At 38.7% G+C, this 17,427-nt stretch overlaps 1 protein-coding gene across 1 annotated transcript in view; it reads left to right on the forward strand.

The window, feature by feature from the left end:
- The window catches only part of gli2a (GLI family zinc finger 2a), a 190,980-nt gene that overhangs the window by 115,163 nt on the left and 58,390 nt on the right, over nucleotides 1-17,427 (forward strand). The window contains exon 3 of the mRNA XM_061918623.1: nucleotides 13,950-14,055. Coding sequence (XP_061774607.1) covers nucleotides 13,950-14,055 — 106 coding nt within the window. The remainder of the gene's footprint in view (nucleotides 1-13,949; nucleotides 14,056-17,427) is intronic.

Below are 17,427 nucleotides of genomic sequence, written 5' to 3' on the forward strand. Positions count from 1 at the left end.
TTTATTAATTCTTATTTAATCCAGTTTCAATTTAACCTGATATATGTTGTAAAACCTTTCATTTAAATTTATTTACAAATTTTATTGTGTGCATTGCTTTAAAAGCCTACTGAAATGAGATTTTCTTTTTCAAAAGGGGATAGCAGGTCCTATCTATGGACCTGCTATCCCCATTTCGCGATATTGCCATATTTTTGCTGAAAGGATTTAGTAGAGAACATCCAAGACAAAGTTTGCAACTTTCGGTGCTAAGAGAAAAGCCCTGCCTCTACCGGAAGTCGCAGACGATGACGTCACATGTTGATGGCTCCTCACATCCTCACATTGGTTTTAATGGGAGCCTCCAACAAAAAGTGCTATTCGGACCGAGAAAGCGACAATTTCCCCATTAATTTGAGCAAGGATGAAAGATTTGTGGTTTGAGGATATTGATAGCGACGGACTAGAAAAAAAAGTTTACAAAAAAAGAAAACGCGATTGCATTGGGACGGATTCTGAAGTTTTTAGACACATTTACTAGGATAATTCTGGGAACTCCCTTATCTTTCTATTGTGTTGCTAGTGTTTTAGTGAGTTTAACAGTACCTGATAGTCGGAGATGTACGTCCACGGGTGTGTTGACGCGCAGTGTCTCAGGGAAGTCGACGGCAGCTGTATGGGCGGCACAAGCTCAGCTGATATCCGGTAAGAAGCGACTTTTTACTACAATTTTCTCACCGAAAATTGTGGGATCCATGTTCGCTGTGATCCATAGTAAAGTTTCACCTCTGTGAATTTTAAACAAGGAATCACCGTGTGTTTGTGTGGCTAAAGGCTAAAGCTTCCCAACTCCATCTTTCTACTTTGACTTCTCCATTATTAATTGAACAAATTGCAAAAGATTCAGCAACACAGATGCACAAAATACTGTGTAATTATGCCGTTAAAGCAGACGACTTTTAGCTGTGTGTGTGCGCAGCGCTCGTATTCCTAACAGCCCGTGACGTCAAGCGTACACGTCATCATTACGCAAAATGTTCAAGAAAAAACTCCCGGGAAATTTAAGATTGCAATTTAGTAAACAAAAAAGGCCGTATCGGCATGCGTTGCAATGTTAAGATTTCATCATTGATATATAAACTATCAGACTGCGTGGTGGGTAGTAGTGGGTTTCAGTAGGCCTTTAAGATTCACATCTCTAGTGGATAAACTGTGACAACATGGGAACATCTTTTAATTTAACAGAAAGTTGCTAAAGTGCTGAATAACCATGTGATACGCAAAATACTAGCGCATATCACAATAGGTGATATGTATGTAAAGTCCTTACTGACACCTATTTTAATTTTGGAAGAATCTGTTACAAAATGTCGATGTTAATATGCTAAAAGCGAGTATACTACCAGCCTGCTTGTTAAAGTAATTCATGCTAATGTGATATGCAAAATGCCAAAAATTACAGTCAACATGAAGACAGCAAGGGCTTAATTCTAGTAGTTGCTGGCCGCAATAACACAGTTGTCACCCAAGTAAACGGCCCATGATTGTTAAATATGTTGCCGTCTTGATGAAGACCAGAACAGGTTTGGCCAGAAGGTATTTCCCAGCCTCCCACATAAGCCTGGACCACACTTTTCCCTGGAGGCACATCACCCCAGGGTGACCCCCAGTTTAGACGGTCTAGATTGATGTCTTCTGCCTCCTTTTCACACACATTGTTTTCCGTTTTGGATATTTCCCCTCTTTCGTTTAAAAAAAGACCCAGTTTACGAGGGGGGAAGTGGCGATCCGGCCCTAAGAATGCTGTCATAAGGCAATGAGGACTTTCTTTGTGTGAACTGGCAACTCCTCAGTCAGCAGTGTCTGAGACTTTAAAGGGGTCGAGGCAAGATGGAGATGAAGTAAATTGGCTTCAGTGGAGTTCTTGACAGGAACATGCAGTTATTTATCCAAGGTAAAACAATTAAGTACACAATTTTAGTTGTAATGTTTACCTAGCAAAGAGGCAGCATTGACATGACTGAGATGTTGAAGTGTGATGGTAATCTCTCATCGTCTCATTACCAACAACAATTAGCACTATAGATTGATCTCAACAGCTCACAAATGCTCTTAATGTGTGGGGGTAAATGTGTTGGAACATGAATTAATGTTTAAGATGGACAAACACTTGTCAAGCGTAAAACATACACAAATAATGTCCGCAGCTTGTGGACGACAAAGCAGACCTTTGGTGGTGTTTTTTTGTAATTATAATTAATTATTCCTAGTTTGAGTTATAATTAATCAAAACATTACAGTAATGATGACAATGAGTTCTGAGTATGTGCTTTTACTGATATCTAATGACCACTTATATGTTCCCTTATTTTCCAAGCTATAGAGCAGGGGTGTCAAACTCAAATACAGAGTGGGCCAAAATTTAAAACCGAACACAGCCGCGGGCTGTGGTTGAAGAAATTAACCTTTTAATAGGGACCCAAACAAGTTATGCATTGAATATTGAACAAGCAAGGCTTATATAACTTTATAATGACATGCAAAATCGAGTTTCAAATAATAATAATAAATAAAAAATATCAAGGGCATATCAAATAAAATTTAAATAAAAATTAAATGCCTCTTTTCGGCGGTGGGGTTGAGGTGGACAGGGTTTGGTTATAGCGGGGGGTGTATATTGTAGCGTCCCGGAAGACTTAATGCTACAAGGCGTTCTGGGTATTTGTTCTGTTGTGTTTATGTTGTGTTACGGTGTGGATGTTCACCCGAAATGTGTCATTCTTGTTTGGTGTGGGTTCACAGTGTGGCACATATTTGTAACAGTATTAAAGTTATTTATACGGCCACCCTCAGTGTGACCTGTATGGCTGTTGACCAAGTATGCCTTGTATTCACTTGTGTGTGTGTGTATATAAGCCGCATATATTATGTGACTGGGCCGGCACGCTGTTTGTATGGAGGAAAAGCGGACGTGGAGACAGGTTGTAGAGAACGCCAAAGGAAGTGCCCTTAAAGCCCACCCCAAATATTGTTGTCCGGGATGAAATTCGAGAGGGGCACTGAACTTCGGGAGTCTCCTGGGAAAATCGAGAGGGGTTGGCAAGTAAGAGTGTTAGCGGTGAATGCGGTGTTACAGCGGCGGGCCATCTCTAATGTTAATTTGTGGCCAAGTGAAATTACACGTCGGGCCAAATTTGGCCCGCGGGCCAGAGTTTGACACCCATGCTATAGAGTGTATTTAAGTTGCACCCACCAAAATTTAGAAGAAATAAATATGTTTATATAAGCCACAGATAAATACTGGTACGAAAGATTTTGTAAATGTTTGTTTACATACCTTAAAGGCCTACTGAAATTAGATTTTCTTATTTAAACGGGGATAGCAAGTCCATTCTATGTGTCATACTTGATCATTTTGCGATATTGCCATATTTTTGCTGGAAGGATTTAGTAGAGAACATCGACGATAAAGTTCGCAACTTTTGGTGCTGATAAAAAACCTCGCCTTTACCGGAAGTCGCACACGATGACGTAACAAGGGTGAGGGCTCGTCACGTCCTCACATTGTCTTTAATGGGAGCCTACAGCAGCAAGAGATATTCGGACCGAGAAAACGACAATTTCCCCATTAATTTGAGCGAAGATGAAAGATTTGTGGATGATGATATTGATAGCGAAGGACTAGAAAAAAATAATAATAAAATAAAATAAAAAGCGACGGCTCCGAGCGGCGGCAGTGTGAGCGTTTCAGAGGTAATTAGACACATTTACTAGGATAATTCTGGAAAATCCCTTATCTGCTTATTGTTGTAATAATGTTTTAGTGGGATTGTAAAGACATACCTCGAGGTCGGATGGCTGCAGTGAACACGCAGTGTCTCAGAGAGAAGCCGAGTAGCCAAGCTCACAGCTGCCTTATTAACAACTACTGCAGGAGGACGAATAACCCAATGATGTCTTTGGTAAGATATAGATCACAATTTTCCCATCCAAAAACATGCTAGTTGACGTAGAGAAACATGTTTGCTTGACCGCTCTGTGTTAAAAACAAAGAAACACCGGCTGTGTCTCGGTGCTAAAGACAGCTGCAATACACCGCTTTCCACCAACAGCATTGTTCTTTATAGTCTCCATTATTAATTGAACAAATTGCAAAAGATTCAGCAACACAGATGTCCAAATTACTGTGTAATTATGCGATGAAAAGAGACGACTTTTAGCCGTAACTGGTGCTGAGCTAATATTTCCTGACAGTCCGTGACGTCACACGCACGCGTCATCATTCGGCGACGTTTTCAAAAAGAAACTCCGCGGGAAATTTTAAATTGCAATTTAGTCAACTAAACCAGCCGTATTGGCATGTGTTGCAATGTTAATATTTCATCATTGATATATAAACTATCAGACTGCGTGGTCGGTAGTAGTGGGTTTTTAGTAGGCCTTTAAAACAGCTTATCACTCAAAACAGTCATCGTTATGGACCCACTAGCTCTCCAATCAGCCAAACAGACTCAGTAACTCCACTAGGACGTTTTGGTAAATTTTCAAAACCGAAACAATACAAAACAAAAGCCAGTCGAAATTTAGAATATTAAAACAGACACTTGTTAACGTGTTAGCATATTTGCTAATGCTAACGACGCTAGCTTCATTACATTACGATAGCATGTACAAATCTGCATGAAAACACTCCTACAGACATCACACATAGGACGGTTTAGCAAGTATGATTTTTTTCTGTTATATTGTAAAATTTACAAACCCTGCTTGGAGTGATGAATGAAGAATATTTTCGAGCAGAAAGGCTATGGACGGTTATAATTCTGATTCAAGGCACCGAACAGGAAGTACATTTTTAACCCACAGCATTTGCATTGGGCAAACTCGTCCAAAAGATGGTGCCATGGGACAAATAAAAACACCTTCTCAGAGGCTCTGTCGGTGTAATGAAAACTATTTGTTGAATACTAAACATTATGGCCATTGGCGAAGAACAATCCATAAATTTGCGGCATTGTTTTATAAGCCGCAGGGTTCAAAGTGTTGGCTTATAGTCCGGAAAATATGGTGTGTGTGGTACAAAACTAGTAAAACATCAATACAGTACTTGCTTTCTTATTTTTGTTCAAGTCCTGTCCTTTTCTAGGTTACCATATGGTTCAGGAAATACTTTGATAACAAACTTATAAAAACAACCTCGAAACATTGCAACCTTTGCGGTAAACTTTCAAGGTGACGTCAATTCAGGCATTTTAAACCGCAACCGTCACAGACGAAAGCCAGCGAAATTCTGGAGTGATTGGCCAATGTTTATCCTTTAAAAGGAAGGTTACAAAATATAAATTTGGGATTTTAATCAGTCATAAGGGCTTCCCGATTCCTGATTTAGAAAATGTCTTGCAAGTTGTGGTGGAACTTGACAAAATGTATATATTAAATGTAAATATCCATCATATCCTTTCTCCCGGTACTTTTGTTTCCCCCATTGAATGTCTTTCTATACTAACAGTTAACTAACCCAGGTGAGACGAGGTCTTAGTAGCACAATTACGGCGTGACCCATCACCTTTATGTCCAATTTGATGGATCACGTTGGCAGTGAGTCTGATACAGATACTTCGAAGATAGCACCCAATGTGTAGATTGGACAGTGACTGATCACAGAAGATAACAGACCAGCTGGGCCTGAGTAGGATCCGTAAACATTCATTGCAGGGGTTGGGATTTAGACCATAAAGTGCTCAGAGCCCTATGACAGAACAGAACACACCTGGAATCAAAGTTGAGAACTTCAAAACGATGAACTGTAAACCAGGCATGAACAAACTACGGCCAGCTGGCTGTCCTTACACAGACATTAGGACTTCAATCATTCGGTATTCGTGAGGACAACGATCCTTATGTCTTTCCCACTGTACTCTGTCTTGGGCTTGGGTCTTTGCCTGTTCCCATGAAATGTCTTTCAAGTCATGATCCATTGTTCTTCTCCATGGTGTGAGCGGTCTTCATCCTTTCCTCTTTCCATCTCTTGGCTTCCACTTAAGCGCTATTTCAGGATATCTGTTGTCATCCATCGAACTGCATATTCAAGTCAAACCTTCCTTACTGCATACAGTAATGATACCAAGTACAAGAGTGTATCTCGTCGATCCTACTATGATTACATCGATATTTTTTATTTTCACAAAATCTTTTTTCTTTTTTTTTTTAATTTATGTTATGTTTATAAACTCCGGAAATATGTCCCAGGACACATAAGGACTGTATGATCCTGTAACTACTACAAATGTGTGGAATCATCCAAAACTAATGTAAAGTATCCAAAAAACAAAATAATAAGTGTGTATGACAGTTTAACAAAAGTGTAGCTAGAACAAATGAAACAATATGTTACTGCATACGTCAGCAACCAATATAAGAGCCTTTGTTTGCTTAATAACTGCTAAAAACAAATTGTCTAATGTGGTCACTATTTTTTTTAAGGCAAAATTATCGAAAAGTACCAAAATGCATTGTTATTGGTGTCGGTACAACACTACCGCAATATATGATACCAAGTCTCCTAATTTAGCTGCTGTCGTATGCAGTAACATCATTTACTATTGTGTTATTTTGTAAAAACTATTATTAATCTACTTGTTAATTTACTGTTAATATCTGGTTACTTTCTGTAGTAAAATGATTCCATCATGCACCTGATGATGTGCCGAGGCGCATGTAACGACAGTGTTTCCCACAGGTCAGGCATCTATTTGTGGTGGTGAGGTCGGGCGGCGGCGGGGGTGGGGAGGGGGCAGCGGCGATGACCAAGAAGAACACGGAGTTGGAATATAATTACAACACTTTATGTACATATTCATATACATATTTATATAATATTTACATATTTATATAATATGTAACTACAAGCTCCATTCACAGACAGAGTCCCATTGCTTTTATGAGCGGTCGAGCAAGTCAAAAGCCGGAAAAAAAAAGAAAGAAAAAAAATATGTGTGTGTATATATATATATATATATATATATATATATATATATATATATATATATATATTTTTTTTTTTTTTTTTTATTTATTTTTTTTTTTAATATATATGGCGGCCGTAATTCTTTCGTGGCGGACCACCACAAATAAATGAATGTGTGGGAAACCCTGCACGACTCAACATCATCACACGCAAAGACCACTTGCAAGCAGAAACAGGGTAGAGGCAAAAGAGGGAGAATGGATGTATTTTGGCGTTTAAAACTAACTACAATGCTGGCACTATAAACATTGAAGGGCTGATCTGCAAGCGGTGCTATAAAACATAACTTGATTCAATAAGTATTGGTCATCATAGTACTGATACTGTTACTGTGACAATATGAATACCGACACAAAATTACTTTAAATCCACATTTTTGTAAAATCTTTGGCTTTAAAATGCTGTGTTGTTTGTAACGGGAACGAGGACGTGAAGGCATGGTAATACGCAGATTGCTCTTCCACGGAGGCATCAGAAACTCCTGAGACAGCGTGCAGGTAGGAGAATGATTTATTCTTATAAATCTGGGAAAACAGTACAAAACAAACGCGCATATAGCACTAGACGCTAACGGGATAGTTCACGAGCAATGCCAAGGCGGGACTAAATAGCTCTGTGATTAGTGCTTGAGAACAGGTGAGCTTCCCGGACACTAATCAGAGGCAGGTGAACATATTCAGCACCAATGACAACCAAGAAAACACAAAACCGGGGTGCTGAAACAGAACTTAAACCACAGGTAAATCAAAACCCAAAATAAACTACAATCCGCCACCGGATCATAACAGTTTTAGACCTTTATACACATTATGAACATACAATTTCAATTTATTGCCTTCTCAAAATATTTTTTTGTCTCACTACCATTTATTGTTTTTGCATTTTAAAGCTTTGTTTTTTTAAAAACCAGTACTGCAAAATTACAATTATTGCCAAGAGTGTATCTCCATCCTCTCTGTTGATTTCCACCGATGGATATTTGCACACTTCCTGTCTATTGCTCATAAACCCCCATTAAACCCGCCCAAGTTGAAGTCCATCCATCCATCCATTTTCTACCGCTTATTCCCTTTTGGGGTCGCGGGGGGCGCCGGCGCCTATCTCAGCTACAATCAAGTTGAAGTTACTTTATTAAAAAGATTTTCAATCCTATATTTAATCTACCAACCAAAGTTGCAATTGTCACCATTAATAACTTTTGTTTTACTCTTGACAACTGCAGAATAAACGTGTCTGCAATTATGCGTATGTGTGTGTGTGTGTGTGTGTGTGTGTGTGTGTGTGTGTGTGTGTGTGTGTGTGTGTGTGTTGCTGTTGGTACCGTTCTGTGTCTTTAGGAACCCTGCCAACTTTTCTTTATGGAATTTCCTGTCTGAATGACCCCCCACCCCCCATACTGCTCTTCATGTCTCTTTCTCACTGAGGAAGTTGGACTCTCGTGTTTTCTTGCACTTCACTCAAACACAACAAATACTTTTTTTTTCTTCACTCAGTTGTTGCTGCCGTGGCCTCTAAGGTCTTGATTCTTTTTCTTGTTGTTGTTGTTGAGTGCTTCCTCAAAGACATGAGCCCACTCCAAGCACCATTTCACCACGGTCCCGTTCCGTACCGCCGACTGGATGTAAAGAGAGACGTATTTTCCATCCACTTCCCTGGAGTCACCAGACTCAAAAGGGCCGACGTTAACACAGAACACCTGGCGTCATCTTTAATGGGAGGCCATGTTTGCACAGACACTATTATTTTCAAAAAGGCACATTTCTCAGCTCCAGTGTTTAAAATGTTAATCCACACTGGTGGAGTTTTAACAGTAAGTCCACACATAAATATATTGACTGGCTGCCATGTTCATTTCATCCAATCAGACGCTAGAAAAACAACCACAGCTGCTCATCAATATAGTGATATATTGCATGGAGCTTTACAATTTATGTTTTTTGGGGATGTGTGTGTTACCACTTTATACCACGGTATTGATTGATTGATTGATTGATTGATACTTTTATTAGTAGATTGCACAGTACAGTACATATTCCGTACAATTGACCACTAAATGGTAACACCCGAATAAGTTTTTCAACTTGTTTAAGTCGGGCTCCACGTTAATCAATTCATGGTATAGTGACCGGTATCGAATTCAGTACTTTTATAGCTACTGATTACCATTCGAAGTAAAATTAAACAGCAGCATATTTCGATACCTTTGTTTCACATGAATTTATGTCCAGTTGCAGAACCAAGTCTTGGGCGGCCAAACGGCGTGTTCTAATTTTCCATGTGTAACGGGGGCCAGCCGGAATGGCTGCGCCAGATTGGTAAATCTCACTCTTTGACTGCTTCAAATAGCGTAATGTATTTTTCGGAGTACAAGTCGCTCCGGAATATACGTCGCACCTGCCGAAAATGCATAAAAAAGAAGTAAAAAAAACATTTATAAGTCACACTGGAGTATAAGTCGCATTTTTGGGGGAAATTTATTTGATAAAACCCAACACCAAGAATAGACATTTGAAAGGCAATTTAAAATAAAAAATAGTGAACAACAGGCTGAATAAGTGTAAGTTGAATGACGCATAAATAACCAACTGAGAAGGTGCCTGGTATGTTGACGTAACATATAATGGTAAGAGTCATTCAAATAACCATAACATATAGAAAATGCTATAAGTTTACCAAACAATCTGTCACTCCTAATCGCTAAAACCGATGAAATCTTATACGTCTAGTCTCTCACGTGAATGTTCTAAATAATATTATTTGATATTTTACGGTATTGTGTTAATAATTTCACACATAAGTCGCTCCTGAATATAAGTCGCACCCCCGGCCAAACTATGAAAAAAACTACGACGTATAGTCCGAATAATACGGTACTAGCCGGTGGGTTAGCAGCTCGGGCATTTAGTCTATTGGCTAGCACATGATTTCTCTCGATCAGACGGTTGTGAGTTCACACCCCGCGGGCGGTATGGGGAAGTGCAATACACATCGCAGAGGCCACTACACATGCAAACATACAATAGAAATAATAAAGTGCTCAAAAGTAAGACTCTCATTTTTAAGATGAGCTAGCTTGATGGTAGTTTACATTGAAAATGCCATATACATGCAGGGTTTCCCCTCTGTGCAATTTATCGTGATGGACCGCCACATGAAAATAAAGGCCGCCACACCTGAAATATTATTATTTTTTTAAGTGAAAGCAAATTAAAGTAATATAAAGTACAGTATTGTAGCATCCAGACTGCTTTTAACTTCTATTGCAAATCGTGCTCTAACAACAGGCCCAACTCTATCAAGTATTCCCTCTCATGCACAAACGTCCTTCTCTGTGCTTCACACCCAGACACACAACATTCCCTTGCTTATTTGCCGCCATTCTCCGGGACTCTGAACATCAATAACACATGAACAAAAACAATAACACCGGCAGGTCTTTACTGTATAAATGGATATATATAGCCTATTTTTTGTGCACTATCAACTAGTGATGAAAATTGGCCGCTGAAAAAAGATTTTAATGTTGTGTTGACGTAAGCAATACGCACGGGATTGTCTGGAGAAGTGGCAGCATGTCTGCGATGTGGACATACAGTGGGGCAAAAAAGTATTTAGTCAGCCACCGATTGTGCAAGTTCTCACACTTAAAATGATGACAAAGGTCTGTAATTTTCATCATAGGTACACTTCAACTGTGAGAGACAGAATGTGAAAAACAAATCCAGGAATTCACATTGTAGGGATATTAAAGAATTTATTTGTAAATTATGGTGGAAAATAAGTATTTTGTCAACCATTCAAAGCTCTTACTGATGGAAGGAGATTTTGGCTCAAAATCTCACGATACATGGCCCCATTCATTCTTTCCTTAACACGGATCAATCGTCCTGTCCCCTTAGCAGAAAAACAGCCCCAAAGCATGTTTCTTCCACCCCCATGCTTCACAGTAGGTATGATGTTCTTGGGATGCAACTCAGTATTCTTCTTCCTCCAAACACGACGAGTTGAGTTTATACCAAAATAGATACATGGATGATACAGCAGAGGATTGGGGAATGTCATGTGGTCAGATGAAACCAAAATAGAACTTTTTGGTATAAACTCAACTCGTCGTGTTTGGAGGAAGAAGAATACTGAGTTGCATCCCAAGAACACCATACCTACTGTGAAGCATGGGGGTGGAAACGTCATGCTTTGGGGATGTTTTTCTGCTAAGGGGACAGGACGATTGATCCGTGTTAAGGAAAGAATGAATGGGGCCATGTATCGTGAGATTTTGAGCCAAAACCTCCTTTGAATGGTTGACCAAATACTTATTTTCCACCATAATTTATGAATAAATTATTTAAAATTCCTACTATGTGAATTCCTGGAATTTTTTTTTCACATTCTGTCTCTCACGGTTGAAGTGTACCTATGATGAAAATTACAGACCTCTGTCATCATTTTAAATGGGAAAACTTGCACAATCGGTAGCTGACTAAAAACTTTTTGCCCCACTCTACAATCAAATTTACCTATATACCCGCGGATGTGATCTACAAAATGTGTAATTCGAAAATATTAAGAAGACAGTGGCTGCTTTCAAGGAAACTTCTGTCTTCAGTTAAAGCTTTGTCCCCATCTCGTATTAATAACACAGTGTAGAGTTGCGATCAAGACTCAGGACACAAAAACAAAGGAACGGTGTTAAGTAACAGTCATGCCAACTCAAGCAACATCCACAAACATGTCCTCGCCTCCAGCGTCCTGTTACACTTTGTATTTACAACGCTGACTCAAATGTGTTTACTCCCGACTTAAACAAGTTGAAAAATGTATTCGGGTGTTACCATTTAGTGGTTAATTGTACGGAATATGTACTGTACTGTGCAATCTACTAATAAAAGTTTCAATCAATCAATCCCGAGGAACCACGTCTGACATAGGAGTGCAATCAAAACATGTTGAAATCCACATCTAAATAGTCATTTACAAAGAGGTACCTAATGAAGGCTCTAGAATACTGAGAGCTAGCAGCTACACAACAGCTAAGCACATAAGCTACTGTAGCCTTACATAATAGGTATCCTTAATTGAACAATATTGCAGTTTAAAACAGCACATTTATCAATATAAACAAAATCCAATAATTATACTTGCATATTACTTCCACATACAAAGTCTCCAAGGATAAAACATATTTGAAAGTATCCAGTCAGAAACTTGTCAGCATCATTCATCCTACTGTTTTGGCCACTAGGTATCGCCAAAAAAACAATTACCGTATTTCCTTGAATTGCCGCCGGGGCGTTATTTAATTTAAAACCTCTTCTCACTCCTGCGCTTACCAAAGGCATGCGGTAAAAGTAAGGATGCGCTAATTATTTTAAAACCTCTCCTCACTCCGGCACTTAACAAAGGTATGCAGTAAAAATTTGAGTGTGATGTAAGCTTGGACCTTAAATCCTACTGAATAGCTCTTAATCTTCTTCCCTTTATGCGATTTCAAATTACCGGTATTGAAATCAGCCTCCTCCATTTTGAAAATGATGACAGTGGAAGTGCCACCCGTGACGTCACGAGTTTGACCAGGCGGTAATACTAAGCATGCGCTTATTATTTTGGGAAGCGGGTTTGACCCGGCAGTAATTCAAGGGAGGCGCATACTATATGCCCTGCGGCAATTCAAGGAAATGCGGTACTTCAATTTAACAGCATACGTCCATTTCAAATGGTTAATAATAAACAGTTTAGTGTTTTTTGTACCTATAATTATTGTCTGTTTGACTAATTTCACTTGATCAATTATTTTCTAACATTCGATGCTGAAAAAATAATAAAAGTATGTAAGATTTCTGCTGGTATCCAATTTGATTTAATACTGTTATCAGGCAATACACAAAACTCCAACAAAATAATATCAATAATGCAAAGGTGTAATGAAAATCAAAGCAATTTTTCCATAGGAAATAATAGTCCAATTAATATGTTGCAGACAGCCAAAAATAAGAATACATGACAACATTTTTAAAGAATAACTATGGTCTTACATGCAGAAAACAAAGTGAAATACTGTACATACATATGATTACGGAAATTGATGAGCGAACATCACTTTTAGCTTGATTGAAGGAAGGGAGAAACTAACCTTTATTTCTTGAATTCAATAGTGATTCTCGCATTCTTTATAAAAGTGCTGCCATTCACAACTTTCTTTAGCCCCATGTCGGATTTTGTATTTAATAAAAAGAGCACAGGACTGATTTTTTGTTTGAGCGTTTGATTTCACTGAATGATATGCGGGCAAATGAACCAGTTTAGCCTTACAATAACCAAGATGTTTTCAAAAAAACCTAGGCAAAATTTTAGTGAACATTTTTGCCGAAAATAGAATCATACCAAAAGTGGGGCGTACGAAAAGTGTAAATATTAGTTGTTTGATGCACTCTTTATTATCACAGTATTATATCTATCCTTCAAAAATGTTTCCTGCGTATACGCAATAACCGCCTCTACGTCTTCACATGAGCTGATATCGCGATTGATACGGATTAATCCGCTTTGCCACTTGTGTCAGTTTTTTAACTCCGCTTCTTCTCCAAGCGAACTGGAAACAAAAGCATCTCCTTCTCCACAGCTGACAAGGACTGATGAAGATCAGCTGTGTGTTGTTCTAATAAGGCTTCCCATAAACCGACAGACCTTTTTATGGCAGGAAGCTGTTAGTGGAGTCTTTGTCTCACACATGAAATGTTGTGTAAAATGTGTGTTGGTGTTATTGGATAAGAAAGAGCCATTAATTAAGTGCAGACAGTCTAGAAGGCATCAATTACTGATGGCTCACAGGAAAAACACGCTTCTCATCCAGTTGTGGAGTCACAAGTAAAGAACTCTACATCAGTTTACGCATTTGCCTTCTTAGCGTTATTTCATGAACTTTTTCTCTTGTGTTTATTTCTAGGTGTCCATCATATCTTCCCTACATTCCACACGCCCATCCCAATCGACATGAGGCACCACGAAGGGCGGTACCATTACGAGCCCCACCCTCTCCACACCATGCACGGGTAAGTGTGCTTGGCCCTCGTCCACACATATTGAGGGTCAACAGACTGAAGGAAATAAATAAATTAGAGCTGTCAACGCATGTGATTAATAAAAAAAATATATTGCGTTGTCATGTAGGAGTGAGAATAATCTCAAGGGTGAACTCGGAAGACACGCACATTGATAAGCGGTCTGTGATCACGATGAGAGGTGACCAGATTTGCTTTAAAAGAGAATTTTAGATTAAAATGAGGTAGTAACTTGTTGGTATTGCAGCGACAAATGTTCTTATTGTCGGCGCACATCAAGTTCAAAATACTATCTTTAAGCAAAACACGTACTCGAGGATGGCGCCGATCGTTGAAATGCGACATCGACAACAAGCAGAGGGGAGCAACACTGGCAGTTTAAGTTAAACATATGCCTTTGCTTGACGGACAGCATGTAAGACACCTAACATCTCTGAAGACTGAGTCCTGCAAGAAGATGTCATTCATATCACCACAACTGATCTGTTGTACAATAACTTGGAGAGGCACAATTACAGCAAGGCTACACCAACTGTACTACACAAACAAGAGCATCAAGTTGCAACCACTGGCTGAATGTGAATTTGTTTCGCCTACTGGAGAACATTGATCATCTCTGTAAGTAATCACAACCAGCTGGGGTTGCATTCTACCAAAAAAAGAGATCAGCATTGTCATCTGAAGAGGTAAACAAGTTTGCGTGTCTTTTTAAACAACTGGTTAAACTAAAGAAGTGTAAATGCAGATTTAAATGGCACCCTATATGTTAAGTTACTTATGAATGTGTTTACTACATTATTGATGAGTAAATGTACCTTGTTTGCAATTTTATTGCAAAGACATTCACAATGTGTACTTAATTTGTGCTATACTTACTGTCACCAAGTTTTGAGCAAATCAATCACTAGCAATTCAGTAAAACATTAAGAAAACTTTCCTGTATGACATTCTGACCACCAAATTGCATTTGTATCCAAGTATTGGAACATTTTCTTAAGCTAATTTTTATTCATTCAAGCAAGTAAAAATATGTGATTAATAATGATTAGTCAGAAATCAAGAGTGTTATTAACCTGATTAAGAGATAACCAATTGACAGCCCTAAAATGAATACATCTTTTAAAAAATGTATAATTTCTTCTTATTATAGGTCAATATTACACGATAGCAAAACAAAAGGTTAAAAAATACCATCTATTACTCTATCAATTCTTTTGATAATAAAACCTGCATGTGTCACATACAGCACGTCTTATTAAATGTGTCATTAATTAATTGAATTATTACCCAAAAAATCTTATATTAAATTATTTAATAAAATATTTATTTATCTCATGATTCAACTAATTATTTGGTTTTAAAAGAACGTTGTTTATTTTTCATCAACTTATGTGGCAGCACTTCATGAATTTATTTTATCCATCAAATTCAGCCGTAAAAATGTATGAATGAAATAATTAAATTGTGAAATTAAATAATTATTGAAAACATAATTAATCAAAACATAAAATGATTTAATCGTGAAAGGATGACTACAAATTGACTACATTAATTATCAAATATTGAAATATATAATCAATTATGGGACTGACCGGTAGAAAATGGATGGATGGATGGATTAATAATTGATTTTCATACTCCATCCATCCATTGTCTTCCGCTTATTCCCTTTGGGGTCGCAGGGGGCGCTGGTGCCTATCTGAAATAATTGATTAAATTGTGATATAATTACCAGTAAGAAGAGTATAAGATCTTTGATGATAACTTCTACCAGATCATCCTAGATCCTCCAGCACACAGTACAATTAGAACGTACTATGTTGTTTTTTCCCCAACCCTGACCCTAATCTGATTTTTGGAGTATCTACGAGTTTTGAATTGAACCCATTTAGGACCTGGTCATATCCCGGAAAGTCCCAAAAGAACTCAAGTAGTCCCAACGATGAATGGGGTTACACAAGATTTCGTACCTTTTGGAGCACCAGGAATTTTAAGGGGTTAGTCCATTTTTGGGTACTTTGGGTTAATTGTCATTTTGGGGGTAATTTGGGACCATCAAGTACATGGACTTGTTCCCAATAAAGGTGATATGGTCCAATTCCTTTGAGCACATTTCTGGTGGAAAAAAGTCCCCCTTAAAAGTCCAAGCTTCATTTTCTAAGTGCCAGTCCATATTTTCCTACCTCGAAGGGTGGGAAAACTTTTGGAAGTAGTAAAATAGGGAATGAGTAAGCTAACAATCCTTAATACTGAATGGAATTCATATGATGATCGATTTCTACATGTTTTCCATCTAAAATGCGTCAAACAGCACGGCAAAACACAGGGCTTTAAAAAAAACACCCAAACAACACTCTTGTGACAAAATCTGTCATGTATCTATCCATTTCCTACTGCTTGTCCCCGTCGTTAAAGTTAAAAGTACCAATGATTGTCACACACACACACTAAGTATGGCAAAATTATTCTCTGCATTTGACCCATCACCCTTGATCACCCCCTGGGAGGCGAGAGGAGCAGTGGGCAGCAGCGGTGGCCACGCCCGGGAATCATTTTTGGTGTATTAATCCCCAATTCCAACCTTTGATGCTGAGTGCCAAGCAGGGAGGTAACGGGTCCCATTTTTATAGTCTTTGGTATGACTTGGCCGGGGTTTGAACTCACAACCTACCGATCTCAGGGCGGACACTCTAACCACAGGGCCACTCAGGAGGGAGCCTATCCCGGCTGCACTCGGGCAGAAAGCAGCGTACACCCTGGACAAGTCGCCACCTCATCGAAGGGCCAACACAGATAGACAAAGCTTGTTTATGCGCCCTCTTTACTAGCAAACCCCCACTCTGCTTTGTATTGCATCTTGAAGCTGTTAAATAAACGTATGACGGGAGAAGCGCCTCTAGTTTCTAGTTTGCACTTATTTTAGAAGCGCAGACGGTTTAATACTTTTGGTATGTTATGTTAAAAATATATATCTTTGTGTTGTTTGAGTTTTACATCTTTTTTTGTTTTAAATTATGACCCATGGGCATTAAAATACTTGAACTTGAACTTGGCTAACCAGACGAACAGGTAGACCAGACCAGACTAAGCTAAGACAGCAAAAACATAAAAGCTAAAACAGCTTGTTTCAGATATGCCAAAAACCACACACAAGCTGAAATGTGATACATTACATCGTACATTAAGCTTGACATGACCCCAAGTCAGTTATACTTGTAAAGTTACTCTTCCTTCTACTTCACGCTTGTTTTTGGCTGCTGAAATGCTGTTGTGGCTGCTGTCTTTTTTTTATTCTGTTGGTTTCTCCCAATTATCCAACGACACCTTTGACCAGCTCTCCCGTCCAAAGGCAAAACCTAGTAA

The sequence above is a fragment of the Nerophis ophidion genome, linkage group LG13 (assembly GCF_033978795.1).
Source record: "Nerophis ophidion isolate RoL-2023_Sa linkage group LG13, RoL_Noph_v1.0, whole genome shotgun sequence".
NCBI lineage: Eukaryota > Metazoa > Chordata > Actinopteri > Syngnathiformes > Syngnathidae > Nerophis > Nerophis ophidion.